This window comes from Musa acuminata, chromosome BXJ1-3, assembly GCF_036884655.1.
Source record: "Musa acuminata AAA Group cultivar baxijiao chromosome BXJ1-3, Cavendish_Baxijiao_AAA, whole genome shotgun sequence".
NCBI classification, from domain to species: Eukaryota; Viridiplantae; Streptophyta; class Magnoliopsida; order Zingiberales; family Musaceae; genus Musa; species Musa acuminata.
The window spans coordinates 7,374,155-7,400,917 of record NC_088329.1 but is presented as its reverse complement, the minus strand read 5'-3'; the positions used below and the strand labels follow the sequence as shown (position 1 = coordinate 7,400,917).

At 34.5% G+C, this 26,763-nt stretch overlaps 1 protein-coding gene across 2 annotated transcripts; it reads left to right on the top strand.

Annotated features, from left to right (window-relative positions):
• Positions 1–91: 91 nt before the first annotated feature.
• On the top strand, positions 92–25,214 carry LOC135619823 (AP-1 complex subunit gamma-2-like). Of its 2 annotated transcripts, none has more exons than XM_065122200.1 (19): positions 92–312; positions 3,463–3,765; positions 3,882–4,023; positions 6,552–6,725; positions 8,217–8,396; positions 10,165–10,319; positions 12,367–12,457; positions 13,199–13,362; positions 14,047–14,101; positions 15,513–15,635; positions 15,719–15,814; positions 16,244–16,371; positions 20,631–20,735; positions 20,860–21,137; positions 22,897–22,998; positions 23,091–23,177; positions 23,253–23,428; positions 24,103–24,207; positions 25,065–25,214. In XM_065122200.1, the coding sequence occupies exons 1-19, from the start codon at positions 281–283 to the stop codon at positions 25,119–25,121; spliced, it is 2,553 nt and encodes an 850-aa protein (XP_064978272.1). In that variant the 5' UTR covers positions 92–280; the 3' UTR covers positions 25,122–25,214. The 2 variants fall into 2 exon arrangements, with proteins under 2 accessions (XP_064978272.1, XP_064978268.1); XM_065122196.1 differs by having other exon boundaries at positions 93–312; positions 24,794–25,214.
• The last annotated feature ends 1,549 nt before the right edge of the window (positions 25,215–26,763 follow it).

Here is a 26,763-nt window from a genome sequence, read left to right as displayed (position 1 = left end):
GTGAAACCGGTCCGGTTCATGGCGTTCAGTTCTCGGAGACCGTTTACGGAAGCAGAAGGAAAATAAGGTAACCTCGCAGAATAAAATTGCTCGCTCACTCAGATCTAACCCTTCCCCTCCTCTATCATTCTCTCTCTCTTCTTGGATCACTGGAGTCAAGATTCCGTCACTCAGATCTCGATCTTTGCCTGCCCTGCTTGGCCCTCTCGGGGATCTAGCTTCTCTTGCGTGTTCCGGAGCCGAAGGTTGAGTCCCGGAAGCCCTCGCCTCGGCCATAGCCATGAACCCCTTCTCCTCGGGGACGCGGTTGAGGTGAGCTGCAACCTTTTCCCCCTTTACCGTAGATCAGACCCTTAATTCTTTCGTCGGCGCCCTTGTCCTTACATCTGCTTCGTCCTCATTGAGACGCTAATTTGCTCGGATTAACTCGGTTTCGTTCTATTAGCAAGAAGAGTCTGGCAGGGCTGCCTGTTGATCAGATTCGCATTTTCTGTCGTTCTTGCCTTCTTGGTGGAAAAATCTTGCGATCTTGGTCGTAATAAGTTGGTGAACGTTTTGCTTTGGGGTTCTTGGTTGTGATCGTTAATTTATGGGTCCAGAATTTTCATTGTCGTATTTGAAGGTTGGCAATGGTCGATCACACTAGGTGAAATGTGATTGAATGTTGTGGGATCGATAAGAACTTGTTCTTTATATCACAGAATTCAAGAACACACATTCTAGTTATCACCATCATCTTGGTTCCTGGTTTGTGACACAAGATTAGCATATACAACAAATTTTGTTGTCATTATCATTCCATAAATTATATTAAAAAGCACTGGTACATATATTTTAGGTCTTATCAGTCCTCGATTCCTGTCACATTATTAAAGTAACCACTGGAGCACAAAAGACATCTTTAAGTCTGAGGCAAAATTTAAGAATTGGTGCTGGAGTTCAATGCTACGTTAAACGTAGGGCTCATGCTGTAACTATTAATTCCATTTGGTAGTTTGACTTGTCTATGGCATGAATTTCATCAAGGTTACTAGAGGAATAAACCTTCAAATTTCTTATCAATTTTGTCAGAATTCAAGACAATGAAAATGACAATAAATTTTGCCTTTCAGGGTTTTTTAAAAATGAATATTTTTTGTTGCATATAATGTTATATACCCTTTAGCATTCAACAATACTAAAAGCAAATTTTAAAAAAAAAGATGCATCGGTTAGGACATAACAGAATTGACAAGACAAGGGTGTGAACCAGGTGGAAGATGAAGCACTAGTTATGGTGAAGACATGATTGATGTTACATTTCTTAGTGCTATTGTAAAGCCTGATAAAGTTGATCACTGGCATCATGTGTAAACTACCTGAAAGCAAACGAGAAAGAGATATCTTGTTAAAGAAAAAAGAAGGGTTATTTTGATATGGTTGTCTCTATTTTGTGATTCTTAATTCAATTATCTAAGGGGATCCATGTTAAGATGTTTCTACTGCATGAGCTAACATGTGGGACTGTTCTTTATAAGTTGGCCTTGATGTTCTTATTCATGAGTGAATTATCATAAGCGGTCTAAGGATTAGCTTGATGATGGAATGAAGAGGGACATTAAATACAACTTCTAATCTTAAAACTATGATGCCTAATTTAATATCTTGATATTCATATTAGTGGTTAGGATATAGAAAGATGTAGGGTGTAAGAGTCCCTTCAATTAAAAACTATGTAGTACCAAATAGGACTCCCTATCAATTAAAAATCTATATAGTATTAAATAGATATTCATATTCATCATCATTCTTTGTAACAATAAAAAATGAAGCATCATATTCATCACAACATGTATTGCCCTTTTCTTTTCCCCCACTTTGATAAGCATGCTTCTGAATCCCAACAAATAACAATTAATTTGTAGTAGCAATGACTAAGGAAAACTTAAATTTAATCTCTCTTATAGAACATGTAGCTTCTAAGGACAAGCCTAAATGCAATCGTTTATGATAATCAGCCTAAAACAAATTTAGCTACTCATCTAGTAAACACCAGTATCAATATGATTATTTTCAGATTTTGACAATATTTGCCTAGTTTACTCTGATAACTCCTTGGTTTCGTAATTGACTCTGTACTTTCTCTTCTTTGTGATCATTGTCAGATTTTGTTTAATAAATGTGCCATTTACCATTTTCATGTACAGTTTCTGTATTCATATTGTTAGAGGAAATCCATCTTAAGATTGTTTGCAGATATATCTGCAAAATTTCTTGTCTGGTTCATGCAATAAAGTGGTTCTTATGTTGCCTGCATAAATATAACTTCCTTTACTATACAAGATACAGAAACTGCTAGATATGAAGCATAGACAAGGACATGGGGCATGTATATGACAATATGCTGATATGCCAATATGACAAATATTTGAAAACTATGACACAATACGACCTGGAAACATCACACAGTAGCTATCATTTATATATGTATATGTATTTCTTTAGTTAGATGTTTTGTGTAGTATACAATTTGGATAATCTACAATCATTGAATTTGTATATTATATCAAGTTATCAACAAAGGTCTGCAATTTCGGTTAGCGGACCTGTGTTGGTCCGTGGCTAGATTGGTATGGTTCTGGCCCGTTCCGACATTCTGTGTGTCAGTATGCCAGAATGTACTATGATCCATTTAGGAGGGGGGAGGAAGATGAGGAGGAAGAGGAAGAAGTAAGATGACGAGGAAGAGGAAGAAAGAAGGAAAAAGAGGAGGTAATGGGAGAAGGAAGAAGGGGAGGCAGTGGAAGAGGAAGAGGAGGAGAGGTGGAGGAGGAGGTGGGTGGCAGGCAGCAAGTGGCGATGTGGGCCACCGGCATCCATGCGAGCAGTGGGGGTGGCATCCATGTGAACAGTGGCCCTGTGGTCCTCCTCATAGGTGCGAGGAATAAGGTGCTGGAACCCTAGGGTATATATAATATGGACCACCGGTTTGGCCTGATCCATGTACTGATCGGTGGTTGGACCAGTAAAAACGGGCTGAACTGTACCGAACTGGTCAGTTTAGTATACCTTGATATCAACCATTATAAAAACCATTTACCATATGCCGAAAGTTAAATCCCCAAAAAATCTTTATGTTGCCTACATGTAATTTTTTAGAAGTTTTAGGTGGATGATTTAAGCATCTTGTGTATGCATTGCATCAACTGTAGGTATTTCGAATTCTAATATGTTTCGAAGTATCTAAGATATGTCTGAGAGTATCCAGCAAGTGTGTGTGACCAAGACGGACATGACATGAGACACGGACATTGCAAATGTTTTTAAATGGCTGTGCTTCTAAATCTTTTTTATTTCCTTTAGTAATTGAGCTTAGTTGAGTAGATTGAGATGGGATTTTGGCTCTGTATCATGAGTTTTTCCTCTTCTTTTTTCAGTTGACTTTGGATAAGTCAGCATGTTATTACTAAACTTTGATTTCAGGGATATGATTCGGGCCATACGTGCCTGCAAAACTGCTGCAGAAGAACGTGCTGTTGTGAGAAAAGAATGTGCAGCTATACGTTCTGCTATTAGTGAAAATGATCAAGATTATAGACATCGTAACATCGCAAAACTCATGTTCATTCACATGCTTGGTTATCCAACTCATTTTGGTCAAATGGAATGTCTCAAACTGATAGCTTCAGCTGGGTTCCCTGAGAAACGAATTGGTTATCTGGGCCTTATGCTTCTTCTTGATGAGAGACAGGAAGTTCTTATGCTGGTTACAAATTCCTTGAAACAGTATGCAATAACTTGATCTTCCTAATTTTTTGAAAATTTTAATATCTCTGTCCTGACTACATTGTCATCTAAACATATACTCTTGTTATAACTTTGGATATCCTCTATATGTGCAGAGATCTCAATCATACAAACCAGTATATTGTGGGTCTAGCACTTTGTGCTTTGGGAAATATATGTTCTGCAGAAATGGCAAGCGATCTAGCAGCAGAAGTAGAAAGATTACTACTAACTAAAGACCCAAATATTAAAAAGAAGGTTTTTTTTTTTGTCTTTTGAAGAGTTTCTCTCGAATTACATAACTTCTTGATGTGACTTTATGTTATTTTAATATCTAAGTTTCGTGAGCTAGAAGGTTTGAAATTGTTATTTTCCTCTTGGTTTATTCTTTCTGGTTTTCAATATAAAATCTGTACCTCCGTGAAATGTGTTTCTCATATTTTTAATGTTTGCATGGCTGCTTGCATGCTGTTCATATACTAATACCTTTTAGGTTGTATAGAAAGCAATTGAACCTGTAGGTGAATGCCCTAGAGAGTGAGATTGGTAATTTACTTGTTTTCTAATTTCAGTTCATCCTTATTAGATAGAACAACAAAAAATAATCAGTCAAAATATTCTCTCGAAGAAGTCCTGGTCAGTTAAAGCATATCCAGTTATCAACTTTTGTGCTTTTGAATTTACATGGAATAAAGAGCCCTCTTATCTACAAAATAGGTAGCCAAATGGAGCTTCCTCCTTTTCTTTAGATATCATCTCCAGAAAGTTGGGACATTCAAAAATAAAAAAGCTAATATCCAAATCCTTGAGTTTTGATTAGTTGTTGCAGGTTTAGTTTTTAAATGTTTTATATATCACTGCCTAGATTTTAAAAAGATGGGAAGAAGGTTATGTGCAGCTAGAATATTTTGTTTCAGTTACATATTCAGTTTTAAATGGAAACTTTGTATTTATCAAGGTATATAGTTTTGAATGATATCGGGCGGTACATACCGGTCCGATAGTAAACCGGTACGTAGACTGCTCACTACCGGACGGTATTATATATATATATATATATATGATGTCACCTCATTTTTCTACGATGTCGCCCCGCCACCTGGGGAGAAGAGAGGCAATGTCGTCGAATTTTTTTTTTACTTATATATATACCGAACGGTATACCGAGTGGATACCGTATCGTACCGAGAGAATGTCGAAACTTCGGTACGGTATGATATTTCAATCCTTGGTATTTATGACTAATTCTTTTAGCAAACAAAATCAAGAGCTTGTCAGAATTTGGCTAGATTTGGAATATTTTTGTTATGACTTGAGTTAGTTTAACGAGTCCAAACCTTTGATCCAAAATACTTAAGTTTATATTAATGACATTAGACTCAATCTGTCCCTATAATTTAATTCAATTGTGTTCTCACATCTGATGTAAGATTAAATTTAATTGTCACTATCTCCTTTGCATATCCAAGTCAGTGGTTGCTCTATATGTTGTGATGGACCTCTAACGTCATCTAACCTCATCCACCATATGATCTTGATTGGACCCATCATCATGAATCTGAGTCACTGGTCCAAAATACTTAAGTCTGGTTAATGAGAACAGACTCATTCTTGCCCTACAACTCAATTCAATTATTCTCTTACTATCTTACATTCTATGCATGACTAAACTTAGGTGTCATAATTCTTCTTGAAGAAAGATTAGAATTTGGTTGTTCACAATGCACGATAATATCTGTTAAGCATCCATCAGTGAATGATGTAGAGGTAGGAGGGAGGAGGGAGTTGGAGAAAGAGAGAGTTATAGTCTCCGAAGAAGAAGTTGATGTTGTCGCCGAAGGAAGTCATTGTTGTTGTGACTGGGGGAAGACATCACCGCTGTTGCTAGAGGAAGACATCGCTAATGCCGTTGGACGAAGACGTCATTGCTGCTGTTGGAGGAAGATGTCATTGTTGTCGTTGTTCATCGATGGTAGGAAGTCCATCGCTGTGCAGAAACATTGGGGAAAGACTTAAATCTGCGTTTAGGGCACAGCTTGTGTGGGGGCATTCGAGGTGTTCGAGCATGAGATTACCTGGTTCAATTGAACTTGAGAGTGATTGGTTTTGCGTTTTGGTTCGAGTCAGGCTCGACCTAGCATGGGTTGAACCAGGTGGGCGCTTGGCCTGCCTAACGCTTCGCCTTGGCCGCGCTTGATTGAAGTTGCCCGCCTAGCCCAATAGGTGGGTGCTTGGGCTACGCTTCGCCTTGGCACATTGGCAAGTGCGCAAGCCTGGTGACTTCAATAGGAAGGATTACTGTACACATCTGTACACCTGCAAGTAAGAGTAAGAGGATGATTTCAAGATCTGAACATGTTTACTAAGGTTGCAAAAGAATAACCTCGCCATATTGTCAAGGATCATCCTCTAAATGTGAATATCAACCCTTATATTCTTATTACATTATATGGTGATTTTGGCTTAAAGCATGTGATCAACGAAAGCAGGATGTATCTCCATCATACACATTTTGTTTTTGCATCAATTTTGTTATGTGGTTTAGTTTTCTCTTTTCCCTTTTGCTGTTAAGTAGATGAGTTCATTTTTCTTGTATCTGATTTTTCTCTGTTTCCTGTAGTTATGAATAGTCTCATCTATTTTCTTTGTAGTTGGATGTGTGTGAGATGTGTTTAGACTTTAGTTTGAATTCATATGGTTTTGATCAATGCAACAATCTTCTTTTATTTTTTCCTTTTCAAAAACATTATTCATTCTTGAACTGAATGTGGTTTCTGGTTTTCTAGGCTGCCTTATGCTCGATCAGGATTATTAGAAAAGTTCCAGACTTGGCAGAAAACTTTTTAAGTCCTGCAGCTTCGTTGTTGAAGGAAAAGCACCATGGAGTTTTAATAGCTGGAATTCAGCTTTGTACAGATCTATGTAAAGTCAGTGCAGATGCCAACAAGCATCTGCGAAAGGTACCATGCTAATACCATTCATTATCCGGTAGATGTTTTGCTTTGTCTGTGATTTTAATACATCTGTATCTGATCCTCTTTTTCTGGTTCTTATTCTTCATTTTACAACATTCTTGTAGTCAATCATTGTATCTAATATTTTGAAATTTCTAAAGCTAATACTGGTCAATAGAATATACTTGATAATGTAGTTAGGTTGGGGATTGCGTTGATTCAGTAACATGTTTTAAGTTTGACAGCATGGTGGTTGTGAGAAATGTGCCAGTACAACTTCTGTTGGGCCTTGTTCCAAGTTAGTGTGGCAGGGAGCTTCTGCTGCTGGCATGGACTGTCAATTAAATTCATATTTGGTGCTTCATATATGCAGTCCTTTTTTTCAAAGCTAAGAAAAACATAACGTGAGATACTGATGGAAATTGCAAATGGGATATTTTCTTTTGTCTAACTACCTTGAGCTTCATGGAAGTCCTACATAGCTCCTCTTTTATATTCTTATAGGCTTGGGTTTGATTTGGAAACTCTTCGTACAATTATTTTCACTATGGTTGTATGCTACAGACAGATTAGGTAGATTAAAAATTTAAAATAAAACTGATCATATGGTAAACACAGACTCGTAATTTAAAAAAGACCTAAATGTAAGATTTCTAAGTACCATTGTACATAAAATATTACTCAAGAACCTAACAATAAAAGATCATGATAACCAAAAAAAAAAAAAAACCGCAAGAAATCTAAGAAAACAGTGGATCCATCTTTTTTGCAGTCTAAATTTAATTTCAAAAATTGGTGAATTTGTAAACGGTTCTAGGCAGAAGCTGCCTTTTTTCTTCATGATCTCCACTCAAGATTAAGGATAGGCCCCACTTCTGTTTTCCAACGCAACAGATTTAATCATATTTTTATGGGTGCAAGGTTGTGAGAAGTTATGGCAACAATTGGCAACATGTGTAATCTTCATTATGCACCTTATTGACATGAATAACATGCATTCTATGTCATCATCTGTTCTATCATCCATCTACTTTGGTATTGCATGAAGCTTGGCGTTTATCTAATTAATTTAAAAATTCCAAAAGTCAAGTTTCAATAGTATGTGGCCAACTATTAGGATTTTGTTCATAATCCAGTTTCAGAACCTAAGTTGATATATGTTACTAGATCTAAAAAAATTCAAGGAGATAGTGTCTCATATTTGGCTTTCTGTGCTCAAGTTCTTGTTTATGACATTGTACCATGCTTTAGCAATATGTCTTTACAAGATACTGTAGATCATGTGAGTTTCAGTTTTTGATATTCGGCAGATGTCGAGTAGTTTAACACTCTTTTTCAATAATTCATCTGAAAGTTGTGGTGTTTCTTTTGCCAAGATTTGCATCATGCTATATACTTATCTTGGTTGATATGTTTTTTGGATTCAGCATATGACTGTTAGGCTTGTAGTTGCTTAATGCAGTGCATACCATAAATTAGTTTCCATCTTAATTATAGAACTGCACAGAGGGATTGATTCGGATATTGAAGGATGTCTCAAATAGTTCGTATGCACCTGAGTATGACATTGCTGGGATTACAGATCCTTTCTTACACATCCGAGTGCTTAGGCTGATGCGAATGTTGGGCCAGGGAGATGCAGATACCAGTGAATATATGAATGATATTCTTGCTCAGGTCAGTTTTTCTTATTCTATCGACTTGCTTTAAAATTTTGAAGAATCTTGCTTTGCTATAGTTTCTGAGAAACTGATAACCCAACCTTTTTGCTTTAAGGGATATATGTTTGTATACATACAATACCTTGTATAGGGAACCTGCTAGGGATATAAAACAAGACATATATGCATATCCAAGTATGTTATATCCGAATTTATGTCCAAATTTCTAAGTATGATTTTATAAAGATCTGTACATGCACAACACATTTGTACATACAAATCCATATTCATATATATGAATGTGTGTTCGAAAAGTTTATTTCTCAGAGTGTAAGAATATTAGCAAAGGATATAACAGAAGTCTTGCTCAGCCATGTAGATATCAAAAACCTTCTTCCCTTTGTGTTGTTCTTATGTTTCCCCGAAAAATAAGGTTTCCATAATTATAGATATGGAAAACTAAGAGATCTTTTGTAAAACTTGACACTATGTCCACTGATCCAGGTCATACTGAAATATATTACATTTAATTAATTCCAAGCATCCTTTGATTGATACTGGGAAATGGAAAATAATATTTATGGTTAGCATTTAAGTTATATTCTGAATCTATAATTCTTGGATCACAATAATTTTTTTTCTATATGCAATTTTTTAATTTTAAATTATTTTTCTGATAACTAATGGAAAATATATCTGTTTTGCTGGTTAGATTTTGTCGTAAACTTTAGTCGCTTCTGGATTTCTATATTAGCACTTGCTGTCTCATCCTTTTCATGTCTTCTTTTCAAACTCAAATCCAGTTAGGCAAAATTCAAAGGTATATCTGGGATCTGGCTGAAGCTTATAAACAAAGACACTGGGAATAGTTTCATAATTTTATATGTTACAACAGTAATAAAAAGATCAAAAGACGTTTGACAAAGCTTATGAAAATACAAGTAGCATGTGAAGAGGAAACCTCTTTCTTTCTCCTTGAATTTGTACAAATTTATCATTATCATCAAGTCCAGTTAACATATGTGCATTTAAATAAAGCCTGAAAGTTGGTATTTGTATAGGTATCTAGTAAATATGTAGTTGTGCAGAAATCAATGCACGAGAGATATGATCTCCTTTCGCCAGTGGACTTTTGTTTCTCGTCTAGAATGATTCCTTATGGAATCTGTAATCCATAATGCAATAATTTGTAGTCTTCAAATGTTTTTCTTTTCTTTCGTTTTACCATAAACACTTAAATTACTTTTTCATAAGTGGCTTGTTTTAAAGTAGCAACTTCCAGAGTTATCCATTCTATTATTATGCATGTAGTCTAGTAATCTAAATGGTTGACGGTGATTGTATTTACCTTGATAATAAATGGAAGATATACAAAAAGTATTTGCAAAGATTTTGGATTTCTAATGTGAATATCTTGTTATTAGTATTTATTGATGTTGAACAAAATTCATCTGTTAAAGGGGTAAAGTCAAGCCTTTATTTTCTGTGGTCTGGAGCATGCGAATTAAGAACCTGAAGGGCATAAGGACAACTATTGGTTTAACTTATATTGCATTTATTAATGCATTTTTATAAGACCTTTTACTCATTGTAATCCATAACATCAGTTCATCTTGTAAGCATTTTACTTGTTTCAATCCATACTTTTAATTGTCTGAAAGGCATTGTTTGTTAAGTTTTTGATTGAACCATGAATCGATGATCAGGGGTGGTTACTTGTGCTATCAAGCGCTATGTATTGTCAAAACTGTACCTGTTTTTTATGTGCTGAATTCTTTTAATAGATTGCTTCAAAAACTGAATCAAACAAAAATGCTGGGAATGCTATTCTATATGAATGTGTTGAAACTATTATGGGTATAGAAGCGACCAGTGGTCTGCGTGTTCTTGCAATCAATATCTTGGGTAGATTCTTGTCAAATCGTGACAACAACATCAGGTAATTTTTTTTTCAGTAATTTTTTAGAAAATTTTTTGAAGGAGTCATTATATGCTATGTTTTGCTGAACTTTTAACTGTTTGGTTGTCAAAGTTTCCATATGTAATAATTGGTCTTCTTGAAGAGAGTGAATACATCCTTCATGCACATGCTTATAATGAAGTTTTGGATTGAGATTTGCATGGTTTGTGCTTGAAGTTGGACATTATATTGCTTTAAGTAATGCCTTGAATTTGCTTGTACCTTCATTCAAAAGGGTATTCTAGTCACTAGAGATGCATGTGGATCAAAGCATTGCTCCGGAGGTTTTAAAAAATTTCTAGTTATGCTTGAGCCTTTTTTTTTTTTTGCTATGAGTTGATCAACTTTTGGCAAGAGAGGAAATATGGTTTTTGTGTGGAGATAGTTTAAGCTTTGTGATTGATGCAAAGGGAAAAGGTGAGCTTTTAGTTAGGAATCAAATATCTCCAACCAGGGTTTTTAATTTTGAGTGATATCATCCGTACGGGGGTCCGCTAGCAGATCGGTACGCGGACCGCCCGCTACTAGGCGGTTCCGTCGACTGGGGCTGTTTTCGCCCCGTTACCACCCAAAATCGGTCGATGACGGTCGATTTCAATCATCGCCACTTGCTACCGGGTGGCATTAGCCAAGGGAGAAGGAAGAAGAGGGAGAAGAAAAGGGAGAACCTGGAGATGCGACGTGGCTCTCCCTCGACGATCTTGATCTGTCGTCGTCGTACCTCGTAGGACGTCGCAGATGAGATGTCGCCTCCTCGTTTGAGGCGACGAGGCCTCGGTGTCATTGGTTACTTCTCCTAATTTGCACGGAGAGAAGAAGCCTCAACGTGGGGAGAAGAAACCTCGGCGATGTCGGGGAGACCTCGGCGTCGTCGGCGACTTCTCCTAATCCGCGCGGGGGGAAGAAGTCTTGGCGTGGGGAGAAGAAACCTTGGCGACGTCACCAAGGCTTCGTGAGGAGAAGAAACGACACGACGTCACCTTGACGACATTGCCCCTTTTTTATTTTTTAACTTATTATATATGTATACACACACACAAGGTTTTAAATACTGGTCCATATCGATGTATCGAGCTCTGCTCAATACGATACGTACCATATATACCGTCGGTACGCTAGGGCGTACCGATGGTCCACCGAATACCGTCACCTACTATGCCAGGGCGTACCGATCGGTATGCCTCGGTAACGATCGAAATTTGGGGTGGTACTAGTCGATACGTTTCGGTACCGGTCAAAACACTAGTACTGCCTGGTAGAGGACGATCTGCGTTCCGATATCCTCTCGGACCAGTACGTACCACTCGTATTGGGCGATATATATCGAAATTGAAAACCCTGTATATATATATATATATATATATATATATATATATATATATATATATATACACACACACACACACACACAAACACACACACCACATACACACCGAGCGATACGCTTGAGCGTACCACTCAGTATACTCGTACCGTACCATACTGTACTGAGTTGAACTTGATACTCCGGTACGGTACGAAATTACGAATCTTGTCTCCAACTCAAATTGATAATTGTTAGGTACATTAAACTTACATCAATTAAAATGAATATGAAACATGCATTTTTGATAATCAGTCTAATTGTGTTTGACAGATCAAGATGTAGAAACTATTGGTAGAAAGGACTTGCATAAAATACAGGTTTTTCAAAAAAGCTTATAGTAGGGTTCCTAGCAAAACAATATGGTGAATTTTAGAATAGAAAGAACTTCCTTGCCAATTTTAATGTATTACAAAGTTCCAAAAGCATCCAACTAGAGCTCTGAAGTTTGGATTCCATCTTGGCCATGCAATTGCATGCCAACAGTACTGGCATTAGAAGCCATTACAATTCATGCCATGATGCCATGCTACGTGATGATCTGTAAAGGGACAGGGGCTATAAGAAAACCATGATTTGGTTGTTCTTTTTCATTTCCATCCTTATTAAATCAAAATATAGTTACTGTTGTCTTGATATCTTTTTTCTTTTATTTTGGTTCAGATATGTTGCCTTGAACATGCTTATGAAAGCCATTGCAGTAGATTCTCAAGCAGTGCAGAGGCACAGAACAACAATTCTAGAATGTGTCAAGGTACCATACACTATATTTCTTTGCTTTAGAATGAACTTACTTTTGGCAAATTAGATGGCTGAGGTAGTATTTTAAGTAGATGCTTTCCTGTAAGAATTGCACTGTGGAACAATTTGAATGTTTTCTGTGATTTTGCTGTTCTTCCTATTGATAAATGGTATATGTTATTGGTGTGCCTTTAGTTCATTTTCTTCATCATCAGAATTCATATGGCTCTCTTCTACTATCTTCATGAAGTAATTTTCTTCACTGCAAATAAGGTATATTAATTGTGTTTATACATCTTCCATGTCAATGTAAGGAGAATATATATACATACATACATACAACATACATACATATATATGTATATAAATAAATAAATATATATATATATATATATATATATACATACATACATACATACATATATATGCATACATACATACATATACATAAATACATACATACATATACATATACATATACATTTACATATATACATATATACATATATCGGAATTACTTACATTTGTTTTCTCTAGTTTTATTGTCCATCAGGTGCTTAAGTTTGTGGTCATCACTATCTTCCATGTTTATTTGGCTCTTGAAATAACTTGCATATTACTCTTTTGTCTTTTCTTTTCACTGTAGATGGAGCTAAAGCTCATTGATAATTCTTATTGTTAATGGTATTCATGGCTAAATAGACTGTGCTTTCTGATTAGAGTCAGTAACTTTGTTTATTTATACATCTTTCAGGATTCTGATGCCTCGATCAGGAAGAGGGCTCTTGAGCTTGTTTTTCTGTTAGTCAATGACACAAATGCTAAGCCTTTGACAAAAGAACTTATTGATTATCTCGAAGTGAGCGATCAAGATTTTAAGGGAGATCTAACTGCCAAAATTTGTTCAATCATTGAAAAGTAAGCTGAAAATGCCAGGTTTTAATTTAACTTAGCCATATACAGATGTGAATGATGTCTAAATTTTCCTCCATCAATCATGCACAATTCTGAACCCCTTTTTTTAACCATAGCATGAATGCTTACTTGCTTTCAAGTTTTCACTTTTAGCATCAGTTCAGAAGAATATTAATTGAACGATGAAAGTTCAGCCACGTTATTTGACTGAATTGTGCAATTTATCATTTTGGAACCATTGTTGTTGGTTCATGTTGGAATGTATCTGAATATCAATGCAAGTGTAGGTATGCCATTTATTATTAGAAATTCATTAGCATTGTTCTAATTTGTAATTCTTTATCAATTTATTTATGTAATTTTGTCAATCTACCTTTTATACCAAAATAAGACATTTTCAACAGTTTCTCCAATTTTTGCAGTATTTTCATCCATAGTCTTGCTTTTCCATGTCTTACTTTGACTGATTTACTCTTCTTGCCATGCCTATTTTGTCATAAATGAACTGCACACTCCAAATCACATATTTATTTTAACCAAATTTTGCAGTCAGGTTTACGCTATATGAAATTGGCAAAATTTGGTTACAGCAATCCTGCATCTTTTGTGACCATCAAATACATTAAAAGCCTATGGACTATAACCTGTTTAAAGTCCTAATTATGACTTGTGCTTTTACTTCTATAGGTTTTCTCAAGAAAAGAAATGGTATATTGATCAGATGCTAAAGGTTTTATCTCTGGTATGTAATGAAGTAGTTCATTGAATTGCTTTCTATTCTTTTAGAAATTGCAAAGGTGCAGATATTTACTTTTGATTGATGTTTGCCAGATTGTTTCTATTAAAGTTATCATTCCAAATGTCATCTACTTCATGGCTCTTTGAAGTTCCAACTGCATTATTATATAATAACAGAATGCCTCCCACTTTTGTTTGTGATTAGACATCGCACTTGCTGTTGTGACCCAATCTGATAGACCCACTTGTTCAATTGGTGAAATGAGTTCAATAATTTAAGCATCTGAGGATATGTGAAAGTTTAGAAATGTATAACACATCTATGATCTGTCTGCTGCATCGACCTAATTGAAGATTTATGTTCTAAGTCCTTTTGGATTTCACAGATCACATAATATATGGAGTGGACTATCAAAAGCAGGCACTCTTAATTAAGAACTTTCTTCCTGAAGACCACATAAAGAAAGTAAGAGATTCAGATATCATCTTTTAATGTTCTGGTTCACAGTCAGTATTGTAATGGTTTCTAAGTAGTAATTTACATCTCATTCTGCTGAAAACAACTATGCTTGCAAACAGTTGCCATCATACAATATTTTCAAATTTATTAGGTTCATCATAAAAAACGGTTGACCTAGTGCATGACGCTCCTGTCATATTCATAAAATTCATAGTGCTCTGAACATGGTTTGAGGATACTAAGATTCATACCAGTCTTGGGCCGGAGCACTACAGGTCTGATATGGGTTGGCATACTGACAAATGGTACACCAACACGTGCCATGGAATTTAAGGTTTGAGTACACACAGTGTTGAGAGAACATGTGCTACGGTCCGTGGTGCCGACCTAACAGGCCAGACAAGATGGGAGGACAATGACTCTGATCTGATACTGTTGTGGTGACAGCAATACTATTCCTAGTCTGAAAAAAAAAAAACTATTCTAGTCTGAATATGCTGTATCAAGAGTGTATTTCAATTTAATTCTATTTGGTTTTTGGAATTTATTGTCTGTCATATGGTTCAATCTATGCAACCAAGAGTTCTCTGGCTAATTAGCTGGCAGTTTAAGGTTCTCCTTATTTTCAGGCTGACTATTTAGATTTATTGTTAGATGAGAGAGCTTTAAATTTGTTATTTTTGAAGATAAGTAGTATGTTAATACATCAAAATAGAACCATAACTATTTTAATTTTTTATTTCTTTGATAATGCAAAACTTGACAAATGCCTGAATATATCTGATGAATGTCCTTGCTTTTTACTGGATATCTTGGATGGTTGAAGTTATATGACAACTGTTGCTATATGTTTTTCTTTAAAGATCCTATTCTGAAATTTACATTAAATTTCTTTAGCTACTACTTAAGAATGTCTTTATAACCTTTGTCTTTCTAAATGACCTATAATGTTTAGGCAGGGAGCTATGTGAAAGATGATGTGTGGCATGCTCTTATAGTTGCAATAAGTAATGCACCTGATCTTCAAGGATACTCTGTAAGGTCACTGTACAAGGCATTCCAAACATCATTTGAACAGGTAAAGACTAATCTGTTGATATTGAAGATTTATAATATTTAGATTTTATTATTATTTATAGTAGCCTTGGATATATTTTCTAGGTAAGTTTAGTTCGAGTAGCGGTATGGTGCATTGGAGAATATGGCGAGATGCTGGTTGGTAATGTTGGGGTGTTGGAAGTTGAGGAACCGTTGACCGTAAGTGCACGATTTTCATTTCTTTGTTTACTAACAGCTGTAGCATCTCTCCTGTTACTTAGCCTGAAATTGACCAAGTTGTTGACTTGCAATTTATCAAGTTGTTGCTTTGTTATCTTCCAAAATCCTCAAACATGTTTGGTGCGATTGACACTCCTATTTCAGCCAAGCAAACTTTACAAACACATGAACATACAAAGTTGGGTTTTCTGAACTTCACATTTTCTTCTCGCTCTTATGTGTAGTTTGGTTTTCATTTAACTATTAGTTATTTAAGTATGCTCTATATGCTGCTTTTATCAGATTTTCTCATTAATATTTGATGTTTAGAATTAATGAGCCATTCCTTGTACCTTTCTGTAAGGATGCTCTATATTGTCTTCTTTCTAATCCTTTTGTAGGCACTCCCTGCTTGATACATTGTTGCAGGTAACAGAATCTGATACCGTGGATGTTTTGGAGGCATGTTTAACAGGTCATTCAGCAGATATTACAACTAGATCAATGTCCTTGATTGCTCTTCTGAAGCTCTCCTCACGTTTTCCCCCAACTTCAGAGTATGTTCTTCGATGCATTTTATCGCATCATTTTTTTTACTTTTACAAGCCTTAGTTCAATCTTGTGAGCATGAGTTCAGTCAAAGTTCATGTTGCTGTATCTGATAAGTTTAACAGCACACTTATCGAGTCAATCAACTGTCTTATTTTTTAAAATTAAATGGTTATTACTTATTACTTTTTACAAGCTTTCTTTTTCTAAAGAACTTCTAAACTAACAATTTAGGCTGCTGCAAATTTCTTTTACGTATCTGTATCTTTATTTGTGTATATGTGCTCTATGTCTCCTATTAGTTATAACATAGCATCAGACTAATTTATTAGCTTCTAGGCTTTTCCTCTGTTGACAAGATCTGATACAATTTTATACTGGCTGTTTATAAAGCAATTGCTATGAAAGAGATTCTTGGAGAATGTAAAGGTCGAGGCTAAGAGAGAGTTGGTGATGACACCAAGAAGTTCAAAAAGCAATTACTACTGAAAGATCTTACTTAATGACTAACTTGTAAAAGTGAGGAGAATAATAACGATATATTGCAACCGGAAAAGATGCAAAAAGAGTTATAAGGATGACAAGATATAAAGCCTACGATAATATTTTATAATAATCTAGGTACTAAGCAAGGTTTACAATACCGAATGATATCGTCCGTACCGGGTAGTATGTATTGGTCCGTCAGCAGACCAGTACACGGATCGTCTGCTACCGAGCGGTATCATTGATTGAGATCGTTATCATCGTTGGTGACCGATGGAGAAGAAAGAGGGAGTCGATGGTGACTAAGGGAGAAGAAAGAGTGAGAAGGTGAAAGAAGAGATAGAAGGGAAAGAAAGAAATAGGGGAAAAAGAAAACAACCTGAGATCGGCGTCGCTCTCCTCGTCTGCGGCAACTTCTCATTTGCGCCCTGGGAGAAGAGTATCGGCGTCGCGGGGCGAAGAGAGGCAACGCCTTAGCGAATTTTTTTTTTCTTGACGATGTCACAATTTTTTTTTCCTGCGACTTCGCCTTGGGCGACATCGCAAATTTTTCTTTTTTTTTTTTCTGCGACGTCGCCTGAGAAGAGAGGCGGCGTTGCCTCGGTGATGTTGCCCCGCATGGGGAGAAGAGAGGTATACCGAGCGGTTTACCACCCTTATATATATGTATATATATATACCGAGCGATATACCAAAATATTCTGCTCGGTATACAATATCGTATCGTATTGAGCAAATCTCGAAATTCTGGTACGGTACGAAATTTCAATCCTTGATACTAAGAATGGGGAAAATGGTATTTTTCAAATTGCTAAAGTTAGAAAAAGATCAATAATTTAGGTAATGTTAGATTACGAAGGATGAAAATAAAAAGTTAATCATTTATACTCTTGGTATCTTTTACATTAAAGGAAAATTTTACAAGATAGTTATTAGATCAATCGTTTTATTGATTTGTGTTTTGGGTAGTTAAGTAGCAACATTTATAAAAAAATTGTGTTTCTTATATGATGATGTCGAGATGGATATGTGGGGATACTAGAAAGAATATAAAATAAATTATAATATTTTTGAACAATTAGATGCAACTCTAACAAAGAATAAAATAAGCAAGAATATATTCTAAGTAAATCTTTTGATTTAACTCTTAGTATTATTGGTTTTGAGAGGTAGAGAGAGCACTAAAAAGACTTTATAAGAAACTATAATAGAGATGTAAACACTATTGATTTAACTAAGATATTGAAAAGATTCATATAGCCACAAATAGTTGGGACTTTATAGCTTGTTGTTGTTATTATTGTAGATTCCTACCCCATTCCCTTTTTTTTTCTGTTCGTCTGACTGTTCAGAACTTCAGAATGCAAACATATTCTCCTGTAATTTACTTGTAAGAAAAACACATAATCCATTGCTTATTACATCTGCATATGGTAGACATTTCTTTTCCAGCTTATTACATCTGCATATGGTAGACCTTCAATTTCTTGTTACAATTTTCCCGCATCTGATTGTTATTTGTTTAGGGAAGCAATGAAAGTTAAATATCTTGGTGCACCTTGGCTTAGGTATTCCAATTTCATTTTATTACAAGAAATCTTTGTCAACTAACAAATATTATATATCTTTTTTCTGACTTGATGTTTGTGAATAGTTACTGTTCCATGTTGTTGTATGTAAATTACCCTATATGTCTTTGCATTTAATGTTAAATATTATATGCTTTTCTTTTGGGGAAAATGCAATTTTACCGTGGTGATTTCCCAGATAAAGTCCAAGGTTTTGAGTTTTCCCGAATCACACTCCCCATTTTTATATTTCTCAAAGGAAACTCAGTCCCCTTATAAAAAGATTAAAATACCTTTGAAAATGTATTTTCCATCAAAAATCACAAATCAGTCCATTAAAGCATTTTTGTATAGAGTTACATTATTTTTACTTTTAATGTGAATAAGGTTATAATGTGTTTAATTACTGAATAAAAGTTAAAATGTGAATAAGGCTATAATGTGTTTAATTACTGAATAAAAGTTAACTCCATAAAAAAAATACTATAACTGGATAATATCTTATAATTTTTTATATCAATTTTCATAATAAATAATTATAAATGTTATAAGATTTTTATAAAATATTTAGACCTAAATTTAACACAAAGTGGGAAAAATAAAATTTTATCATGATTTATTTTGAAATATATCAAGGCCTTTATAATTTTCATCCGAAATCATTCAAATTCTAATACACCTCCAAACCTAAAGTAAAGTTGATATTTATTGTTAGTGAAAATTTTAATTAGTTAAAAATTTGAGTTACAATATTTTTTATTTGTAAGTCCATTAAAAACTTTCTAATTGAGAATGTTCTTTTATAATCATTATTTAAGAAATAAAATAAATATTATAGGCCTAAATTTAGGTCATCTTAAATTTGTCTCAATTTTCATTCAAAATCACTTAAGAACTCTCAAGTAAAATATTTTATGAAACCTTAATACATATAATAAGATTAATAATTAATATTTATGAGAATTTGAATTAATCAAGATTGAATTACAGTATTTTTTGAATAGGGCTATACTATATTGAGTTCACTAGCAAAAAAAAAAAACACTATAGCCCTATTAAAGAACACGGTAGCTGGTTCAGTTGAATAAAAAATACTGAAACCCTATTCAAAAGTACCGTAGCCAGTTTGGTTTAATACCAAACTAGTTTGATTGGTTTGGATTATGGTGGGAAATTAAAAAATTAAAGCTTCAACATGTGGGGGACATTTTTATCATTTTAAAAAGTAGGAGCTCTCTAGAAGCATTTTGGAAATGAGGGGTGCTATCCGAGAAAAACCCAAAATTTAGGGCTTTCCAGAAAATCACCCCCTTTTTACTAATACATTTTACAAAATAATGAACCCGTAAACTGAAGAAAGATAGGTTTGCTTGATTCACCTTCTCTCGTCTAGTTGAAGTACTGCTATTTCGTGGGTATTTCAAATTTGCTTGTTTAACATGCTATGTTATAGGCATCTGCCTCCCTAGAAAGAAAATAGGTAAAAGGGAACAAAAAGAAGAAAAATAAAAGAATGTCACATCAATGCAGTGTTTGCTAGCTTCAATTGGTATCATTGCTCATATATTGTGTACCTGCAAAAGATGCTAACTCTAAAAGTACATTATTAAGTCCAAACAAGGCAGAATCTTTAAGGAACTGTCTGCACCTACCTTGACCTGTAAGAAGGTATATCTGCCAGATGTGTCAGAATGTCTAAGGTGAGAGCTTAATAGTTTCATAGTTGGTCTTGGTGCATGCAATCACATATATCATGTATGCCAATCAATTGTTTGAATTAAGTACATGTCAATATATAAGTAACAGTTTTGCACTATAATACTTTTCTTGTTTCTTAGTGAGAAGGATCTTTCTTTTTCCATTATTAATCTCATTAAACATGTTTTAGTTTTCCTACCCAATTTTCCTTACTGCATATTTTATAGTTCTATGTATATTATGAGGCTTTTTAATATATGTTAATTTTTCATATCATTCAAGATTATTATGCCTACTTTCTCCAAACTATTAGCAATTGAATTTATTAGTTCTGGTATCACTACTCTATGAAAATTGTGTTGATATTACTGAGTGAAGAAAGGGCTAGTTGTCATCTGAATTGTGTTCTAGACTGGTACTTTTCCTTCCATGATCTTAATTATTTTACTTGATCTATCTACATTATGATATTATAGGATTCCTGGCATTGACCATGTTCTCAATTAATTGCTCAGGAGGATAAAAGAGATTATCACAGTGCATAAAGGAAGTATTGTGCTTGAATTGCAACAAAGAGCAATTGAATTCAACTCTATAATCCAGAGACATGACAACATAAAGTGAGGAATTAGTTCCGTAACAACCATTGTTTCACAAAAATCTTATTCTGAAACTTTAATTTCAGAAAGTGAACAATTCATTCTTGGAGTTGCTTTAATTTTGGAAACTTTGGTGCATATGCAGATCTTCTTTGGTTGAGCGAATGCCTGTTCTGGATGAGTCAGCTTATATGGTGAAGAAAGCTAACTCTTCACAAGAAAACATTGTAGCTGTTAAATCTAGCCAAATGTCTTTAGCTGGAACTTCAGTTACGCTTCCAAATGGTGTCGCAAAGCCACCTGCTGCTCCCTTGGTCGATTTACTTGATTTGAGTTCTGATGATACTCTAGTTCCTACTTCAACCTCTAAGGATTTTTTGCATGACCTGTTGGGCATTGAGTTGACAAATTCATCATCCTCAGGTTGTAGTTTCTTCCATATATAAGTTCCATACTTCTATAAAGTAAATATACATGTTTAGGCTGAATTCCTATTGGCAATTTGCTTGGATTAGTTTAACCTCCATTTTGCTATTTGTTAATGACAAATTGTTTTTCTTATACATTAATGACAATTTTGACAACTACCAATTAGGTTCGCCTTTCCTGACAATTGCTTTTAGAGGCACTTCGTGTTTGGAGAAAATAAGAAATTAGATAATGCTTACAAATGATTCATACAACTAATTTTAAGAAGTTAGATAACTAAAGAATGTTTTGTTATCAGTATATGCCTCTATCTTTCGTATGTTGGAAAAAGCATGCCAGAGTCAGATCCATCAATGTTATTCTAAATGCCAAAGTCTAAAGCCACCACCAGCACATGGAATTATTACTAAATGCACTGTGTAGTTTGAATCAGTTGCAAATCACTGATTTTTTTTTCGTTTTGCAAATCACTGACTGCTTGTGAACCATTTGTGTATGAATTGCAGATTTGTTATCAAATTCTTTATTAGATCTGAGTCACTCAATAGTCATCCCCCCCAAAAAAGTCAAGGACAAATGATCAAGCTGTCTTCAAGACTGAACCTAGATGACAAAAATGCAAGTTGCATCAAGCAAAGATGACCGAACTTTCACCATGAATGCCAAGTTTGTTCACATTTTTAGCATAAGATATGGCATATATCATTATGAGACAATTATGGTGCTAGAACCATACATCATGAAAGTTATCTTACTCTCAGGTCACCTCTCTCACAACCTTAAGTACAAAAGAGATAGAGACAATGCCAAATGCTAGCATTGACATATATGTCCTGTTACTTTGTCTAGGGATGAATATCATATATTCTGATTGTTCTTGCTGCTCAACCTCAGTCTGTACAAGTTGCAACATGTACTAGTGTGGCAAGGGCTTAGCTTCATCTAATGGATGCCTTGGAGCCTTTGGTTCCCTTAGTCTTCAGGCTGAGGTCGGGAAAAGAAGTCCCATTCTGTTGCACTCCAGTGTACAAACCAAATAGCTTAAGCAAAAACAGTACTATGACATTATTTTGCTCTTTCTATATAAACATTAATCAAGGTGTAACTGTGTAAAGCTTCAAATATTTGTGATAATTGCTACCTTATATATATATATATATATATATATATATATATAACATTGAAGAACGGATATGGAAATTAATATGACCACAAAGATGTCACATATACACAGATACAATTAACCCCTGGATAGGATATAATATGATGTCCATACCAAGAAATCAAATTTTGGTTGTATATGTTCCTTATATTATATATGCAATTGCTTTAAGTAAACACCATTCTTTTAAGGCAAGCAAAGTTTTAAATATCTATCCAACACTAGTTCCAACCTGTAAGTGACATATTGATTTGTATTATCCAGTACCAATGAAGGAAATAATAGAAAAGTCGTATAATAGGGAATACCAAGCTGTTTGGTTTGTGATGGTATTTGGTTGGAATGAAATATCAGTTGGTAAGTACCATGTTTCCTATCATTAATCAATCAAGATCCAGTAAGAAAAAGTCCAGGAATATCTAGAAAATAATTGTATTTCAAGTATTCTGACAAAATTGTGGCATGTGTTTGGTACAATGGATGTGCCTCAGTTACATACTAACAGTGTTTTTTGTGCGTCTTTGAACTTTAAATTCTTTTGGGCTTGTCATTAAATTGGAGGAATATTGATTGGATTTTTTCTTTTTTAAGGCATTGCTCCATCAGGGGGCACTGATATTCTTATGGATCTGTTATCTATTGGAACACCTGTTCAAAGTGATATTTCACCAGAAACTGTTTCTTCCAACCAAGGTTAACAGTTGACTAAGTATTCAAATACTGAATCATACACCATAATTGTACATATTTGTATTCTTGTTTAACCACTCTGGATATTATTTTAGGATTTGCACCAACAACTAAACCTACTCCTACCACTGTTCAAGTACTGGATTTGTTGGATGTGTTGCCATCAAATGGATCTGTTGCAGGTACATTTGCTTGTTTATTAGTGTTGTTATTAGAGCAATGAAAATTATGGTAATGCTACTTTTATTCTTGAACAGGAGATCAAAGTCCTCTTTATCCATCTATCACTGCTTTCCAGAGCAGCACCTTGAAGATTATGTTCAGTTTCAAAAAGCATCCTGAAAAACCACAAGTTACTGAAATCCATGCTACATTTATGAATTTGTCATCTGATGCTTATACAGATTTTGTTTTTCAAGCAGCAGTGCCAAAGGTATCTCAGCATATATTAGTTATATGTATGCTTATATAACATTGTCATGTTTGCTTTCTTTCAGGTACTTTTCTTTTTCTTTTTCTTTTTCAAAAGAGCATTCGTTATCGACACTAATTTATTAGAGTTATTGACATAGAGGTGATCTAGGACTCTTAGCATTCTTAAGCATGCTTTTTGTCCATTTAAACATATAAAGAACTTGTCTCACTTAAGATCTTGATAGGTTGTCTTCTGGAAATTGTTGTGCTCGAAACTGATGTTAGACTAAGAAATAATAGTTGGAAGGTGGTATTTTCCTTCAGACATGAATTTACTTAAATGTCTCTCAGTTGTGTACATGGTAATTTGTAACTTTAAAGCATTCAATATATAGACGAAACAATGATGACTGTATAATAATATTTGAGATACGAAATCACTTTTAACAAGTTAGGTGAAAATTTTAAATGCTTGTTTAGGTTTGATTGTATCTATGCAGGTATATAGTGCTGGACTGTGTATGCAATCATTTTCATTCATGAATGTCTCAGTTTAAGTTTTGTTTGTGCTATGCTTTTCATCTTTAATTGCCTTTGGTAGGTCCCTAATACTTGTTTGTGCTTTTGGTGATTTGTGAATTCTAACCTGCAAATTGAAGACTCATTATGAGCTAACATTTACATACTCTACAGTTTATCCAGCTACACTTGGACCCAGCCAGCAGCAATCATCTTCCGGCCAATGGCAATGGGACAATTACACAAACAGTTACTGTTACTAATAGTCAGCATGGACAGGTACATGAGCTCCAGATGTTCGAGAGCTATCTCATCTGAATTTTCTTTAGATCTATATTTCATGATAATATAATTTAATTAAATCAATTATGTAAAGTGTATATCTAGACTAAGTTAAGCTGCAAAATTAACACGCGAGCCATTGTAAGTTTGTGTTCAAATTCAAAGGGATGTGAGATAATAGATTATCTGAAAGGCTAATAGAATAATCAGAGTGACATGTAAATAAATAGTAATGTGCTACAAACTCAAATACTATATGAACAATATTTGAGTTGGTCTTAGACTAAAGGAGACTGAGTTTGTTATTTGTTGGATTTATCCAACTCCCCAAATTTCTGATGGCATGGTTCACCATTAGAAAGATCAAATGTAATTTGTGAAGTTTTCTACCTGGTAAATTAAGTGTGATAGTCGACAATTTGTGGTGGTCGTAGTTCCTTAATGCGTACATGTAAAATGATGTTCTAAATTAGTTTCTTTGGCAACTTTAGCCTAGAATTTTATAATTTGCATTCCTTTAACTTCCAGATAACCACATCATGACTGGAATTATCATTGTTAATCATTCCTTCTTCCATTTCAGAAACCCCTGGCCATGCGTATTAGAATGGTTTACAAAGTTGACAACCAAGAGAAGTTGGAACAAGGACAGATTAACAATTTCCCTCCCGGTTTATGAGTCTTTAAACTGCTTTTCCACAAGAATTTACCCTCTTCTTCTGCAGAAAGAGTGCTATCTTGTTCTCTCTTTGTGTGTTCTTAAACAATTAAGAGAAATTTTTTTTGATAATTGATTTAGTGTTATGTATAGTTTATCGGCTATCAAATAACAATGTCCAGTTGCACTCTTTCAGCCGGTGAGCACCAAGCATTTAGATTGGAGGTGTGCGGAAGTTATTCATTCTTGCTAGTAGGGAAGAGGTCACAATGAAACTTGATCTAGGGGTTGTATAAATGTTTGTCAGAGCTATCTATTTTTAAGCCATATGGTGTTGTTCATTGTATGTACTGTGATAAGTATGAGGCGTGTGGATAGATTTTAGCTTGATTTTGCTAAATGTGCAGAACATGCGATAAACCATTCTTGACTTTGAGGTATATTATGTTCTAGTGTAGTGGATCTTAAAAGTAGAATGAATACACAAGGTTAGCCTTTTTTGGTGAAAGGTAGTGTCGACTACTGTCAGTTGAGGATAATTGTCTCTTTGTTTACTTGGTTGTGATATGTCTTGTTTGTTGTGAATCCAACTTGGGTTTACATCAATGCCGTTTATGAGTTGGGAGTGAAATTGCTGCAACCTATGCAGTTAGGTTTCCTTTTGTGTTGGGAAGTGTCTTTCCTCCTTTTCATTCCTCCCAAACGATCTAGGTTAACAGTAGACCTTTCCAAACTAAATAATAATTAATAAATTAATTAAATTAATATATATATATATATATATATATATATATATTCATTTAAACTAATATTAGTATAAATAATTATATAAAATTTAATCTTCAAATTTAAAATAATATACTATAAAAATATGATAAAAATAAAATAAAATCATATTATGGAGAAGTTATTATATATAATAACATTATTTCTATATTTAAATAAATATAAATAAATTATTAAATAAAAAGTACATGTTAAATATTGATTCTTTTTTTTTCAAATTGTCAGGAAACATTGCAAATGATTTAAAATGATTTTTTTTTTACTTTAAAGCTTTAAAATAGGTATATTTATTGATTTTAGCCATTAAATAATCATTATATTTAATATAAGGAACGAATGTGTTTAATAACATATCATCATCTTAGTTACAATCATATTCAGCAAGTATTTGTTTAATATTATCATATAAATAAAGGAAGAAAAAAAAAAAGGACGAATAGATTAGCATTTAAAGAAAGAAAAACACGAAAGAAGGACAAAAAGATAAATGAAAAGAAGGAAAAAAAATGATAGAGGTCTTAATGGAGCTCAGCACCATCCACTTATACACTGTCGACCCAATTTCCTTAGTGATGTTAAACCACTAGAACCAAATCAAACCAAACCAAACCAATATAGTGAACCCTTAATGGTCCAAAAGCCATCGTCTAGGTGGAAAAATAAATCCTAAGTTATGTAAGGGTAAAAAGATAAAGTTGGCCACTATCTAATATGTGGGAATGTTTGGAGATAAGGACGCTTAGCGAGAATTTTTAGAAAATTTTTAAAAATTTGTCCAAAAATTAAACACCTCTTTTTTCTTTTTTTTATATAAATATTTTGCCATTCCTCTTCCAGCTTCCGTCCAACACAGATTCTTTTTGGCAATGAAAGGAAACACGGCCCATTCTACCTCTTTTGGTACAAACATAACACACTGTCTCTCTTGATCAAGATGCCTTGCTGCGGCACATATCCTTAAACATAGACTAACCTTGGAGCTTTATATCTTGTGGCATAACTTGTTCACCACATTTCCTCCGCCAAGCCACAAAAGTTGCTGTCTCCTACTCTGCATGTGTGGACCGGAGGGGCACCGAGATTGCACGCTGCTGTGTCAAGGGGTTTGA

What these genes read in the sequence shown, in the direction of transcription:
- LOC135619823 (XM_065122196.1), top strand. Translation starts at nt 281, where the DNA reads ATGAACCCCTTCTCCTCGGGGACGCGGTTGAG. An exon ending in CCAACAAGCATCTGCGAAAG is followed by an intron (nt 6,726 to 8,216) that starts GTACCATGCTAA and finishes TCTTAATTATAG; the next exon opens with AACTGCACAGAGGGATTGAT. An exon ending in TGCTAAAGGTTTTATCTCTG is followed by an intron (nt 14,102 to 15,512) that starts GTATGTAATGAA and finishes TATAATGTTTAG; the next exon opens with GCAGGGAGCTATGTGAAAGA.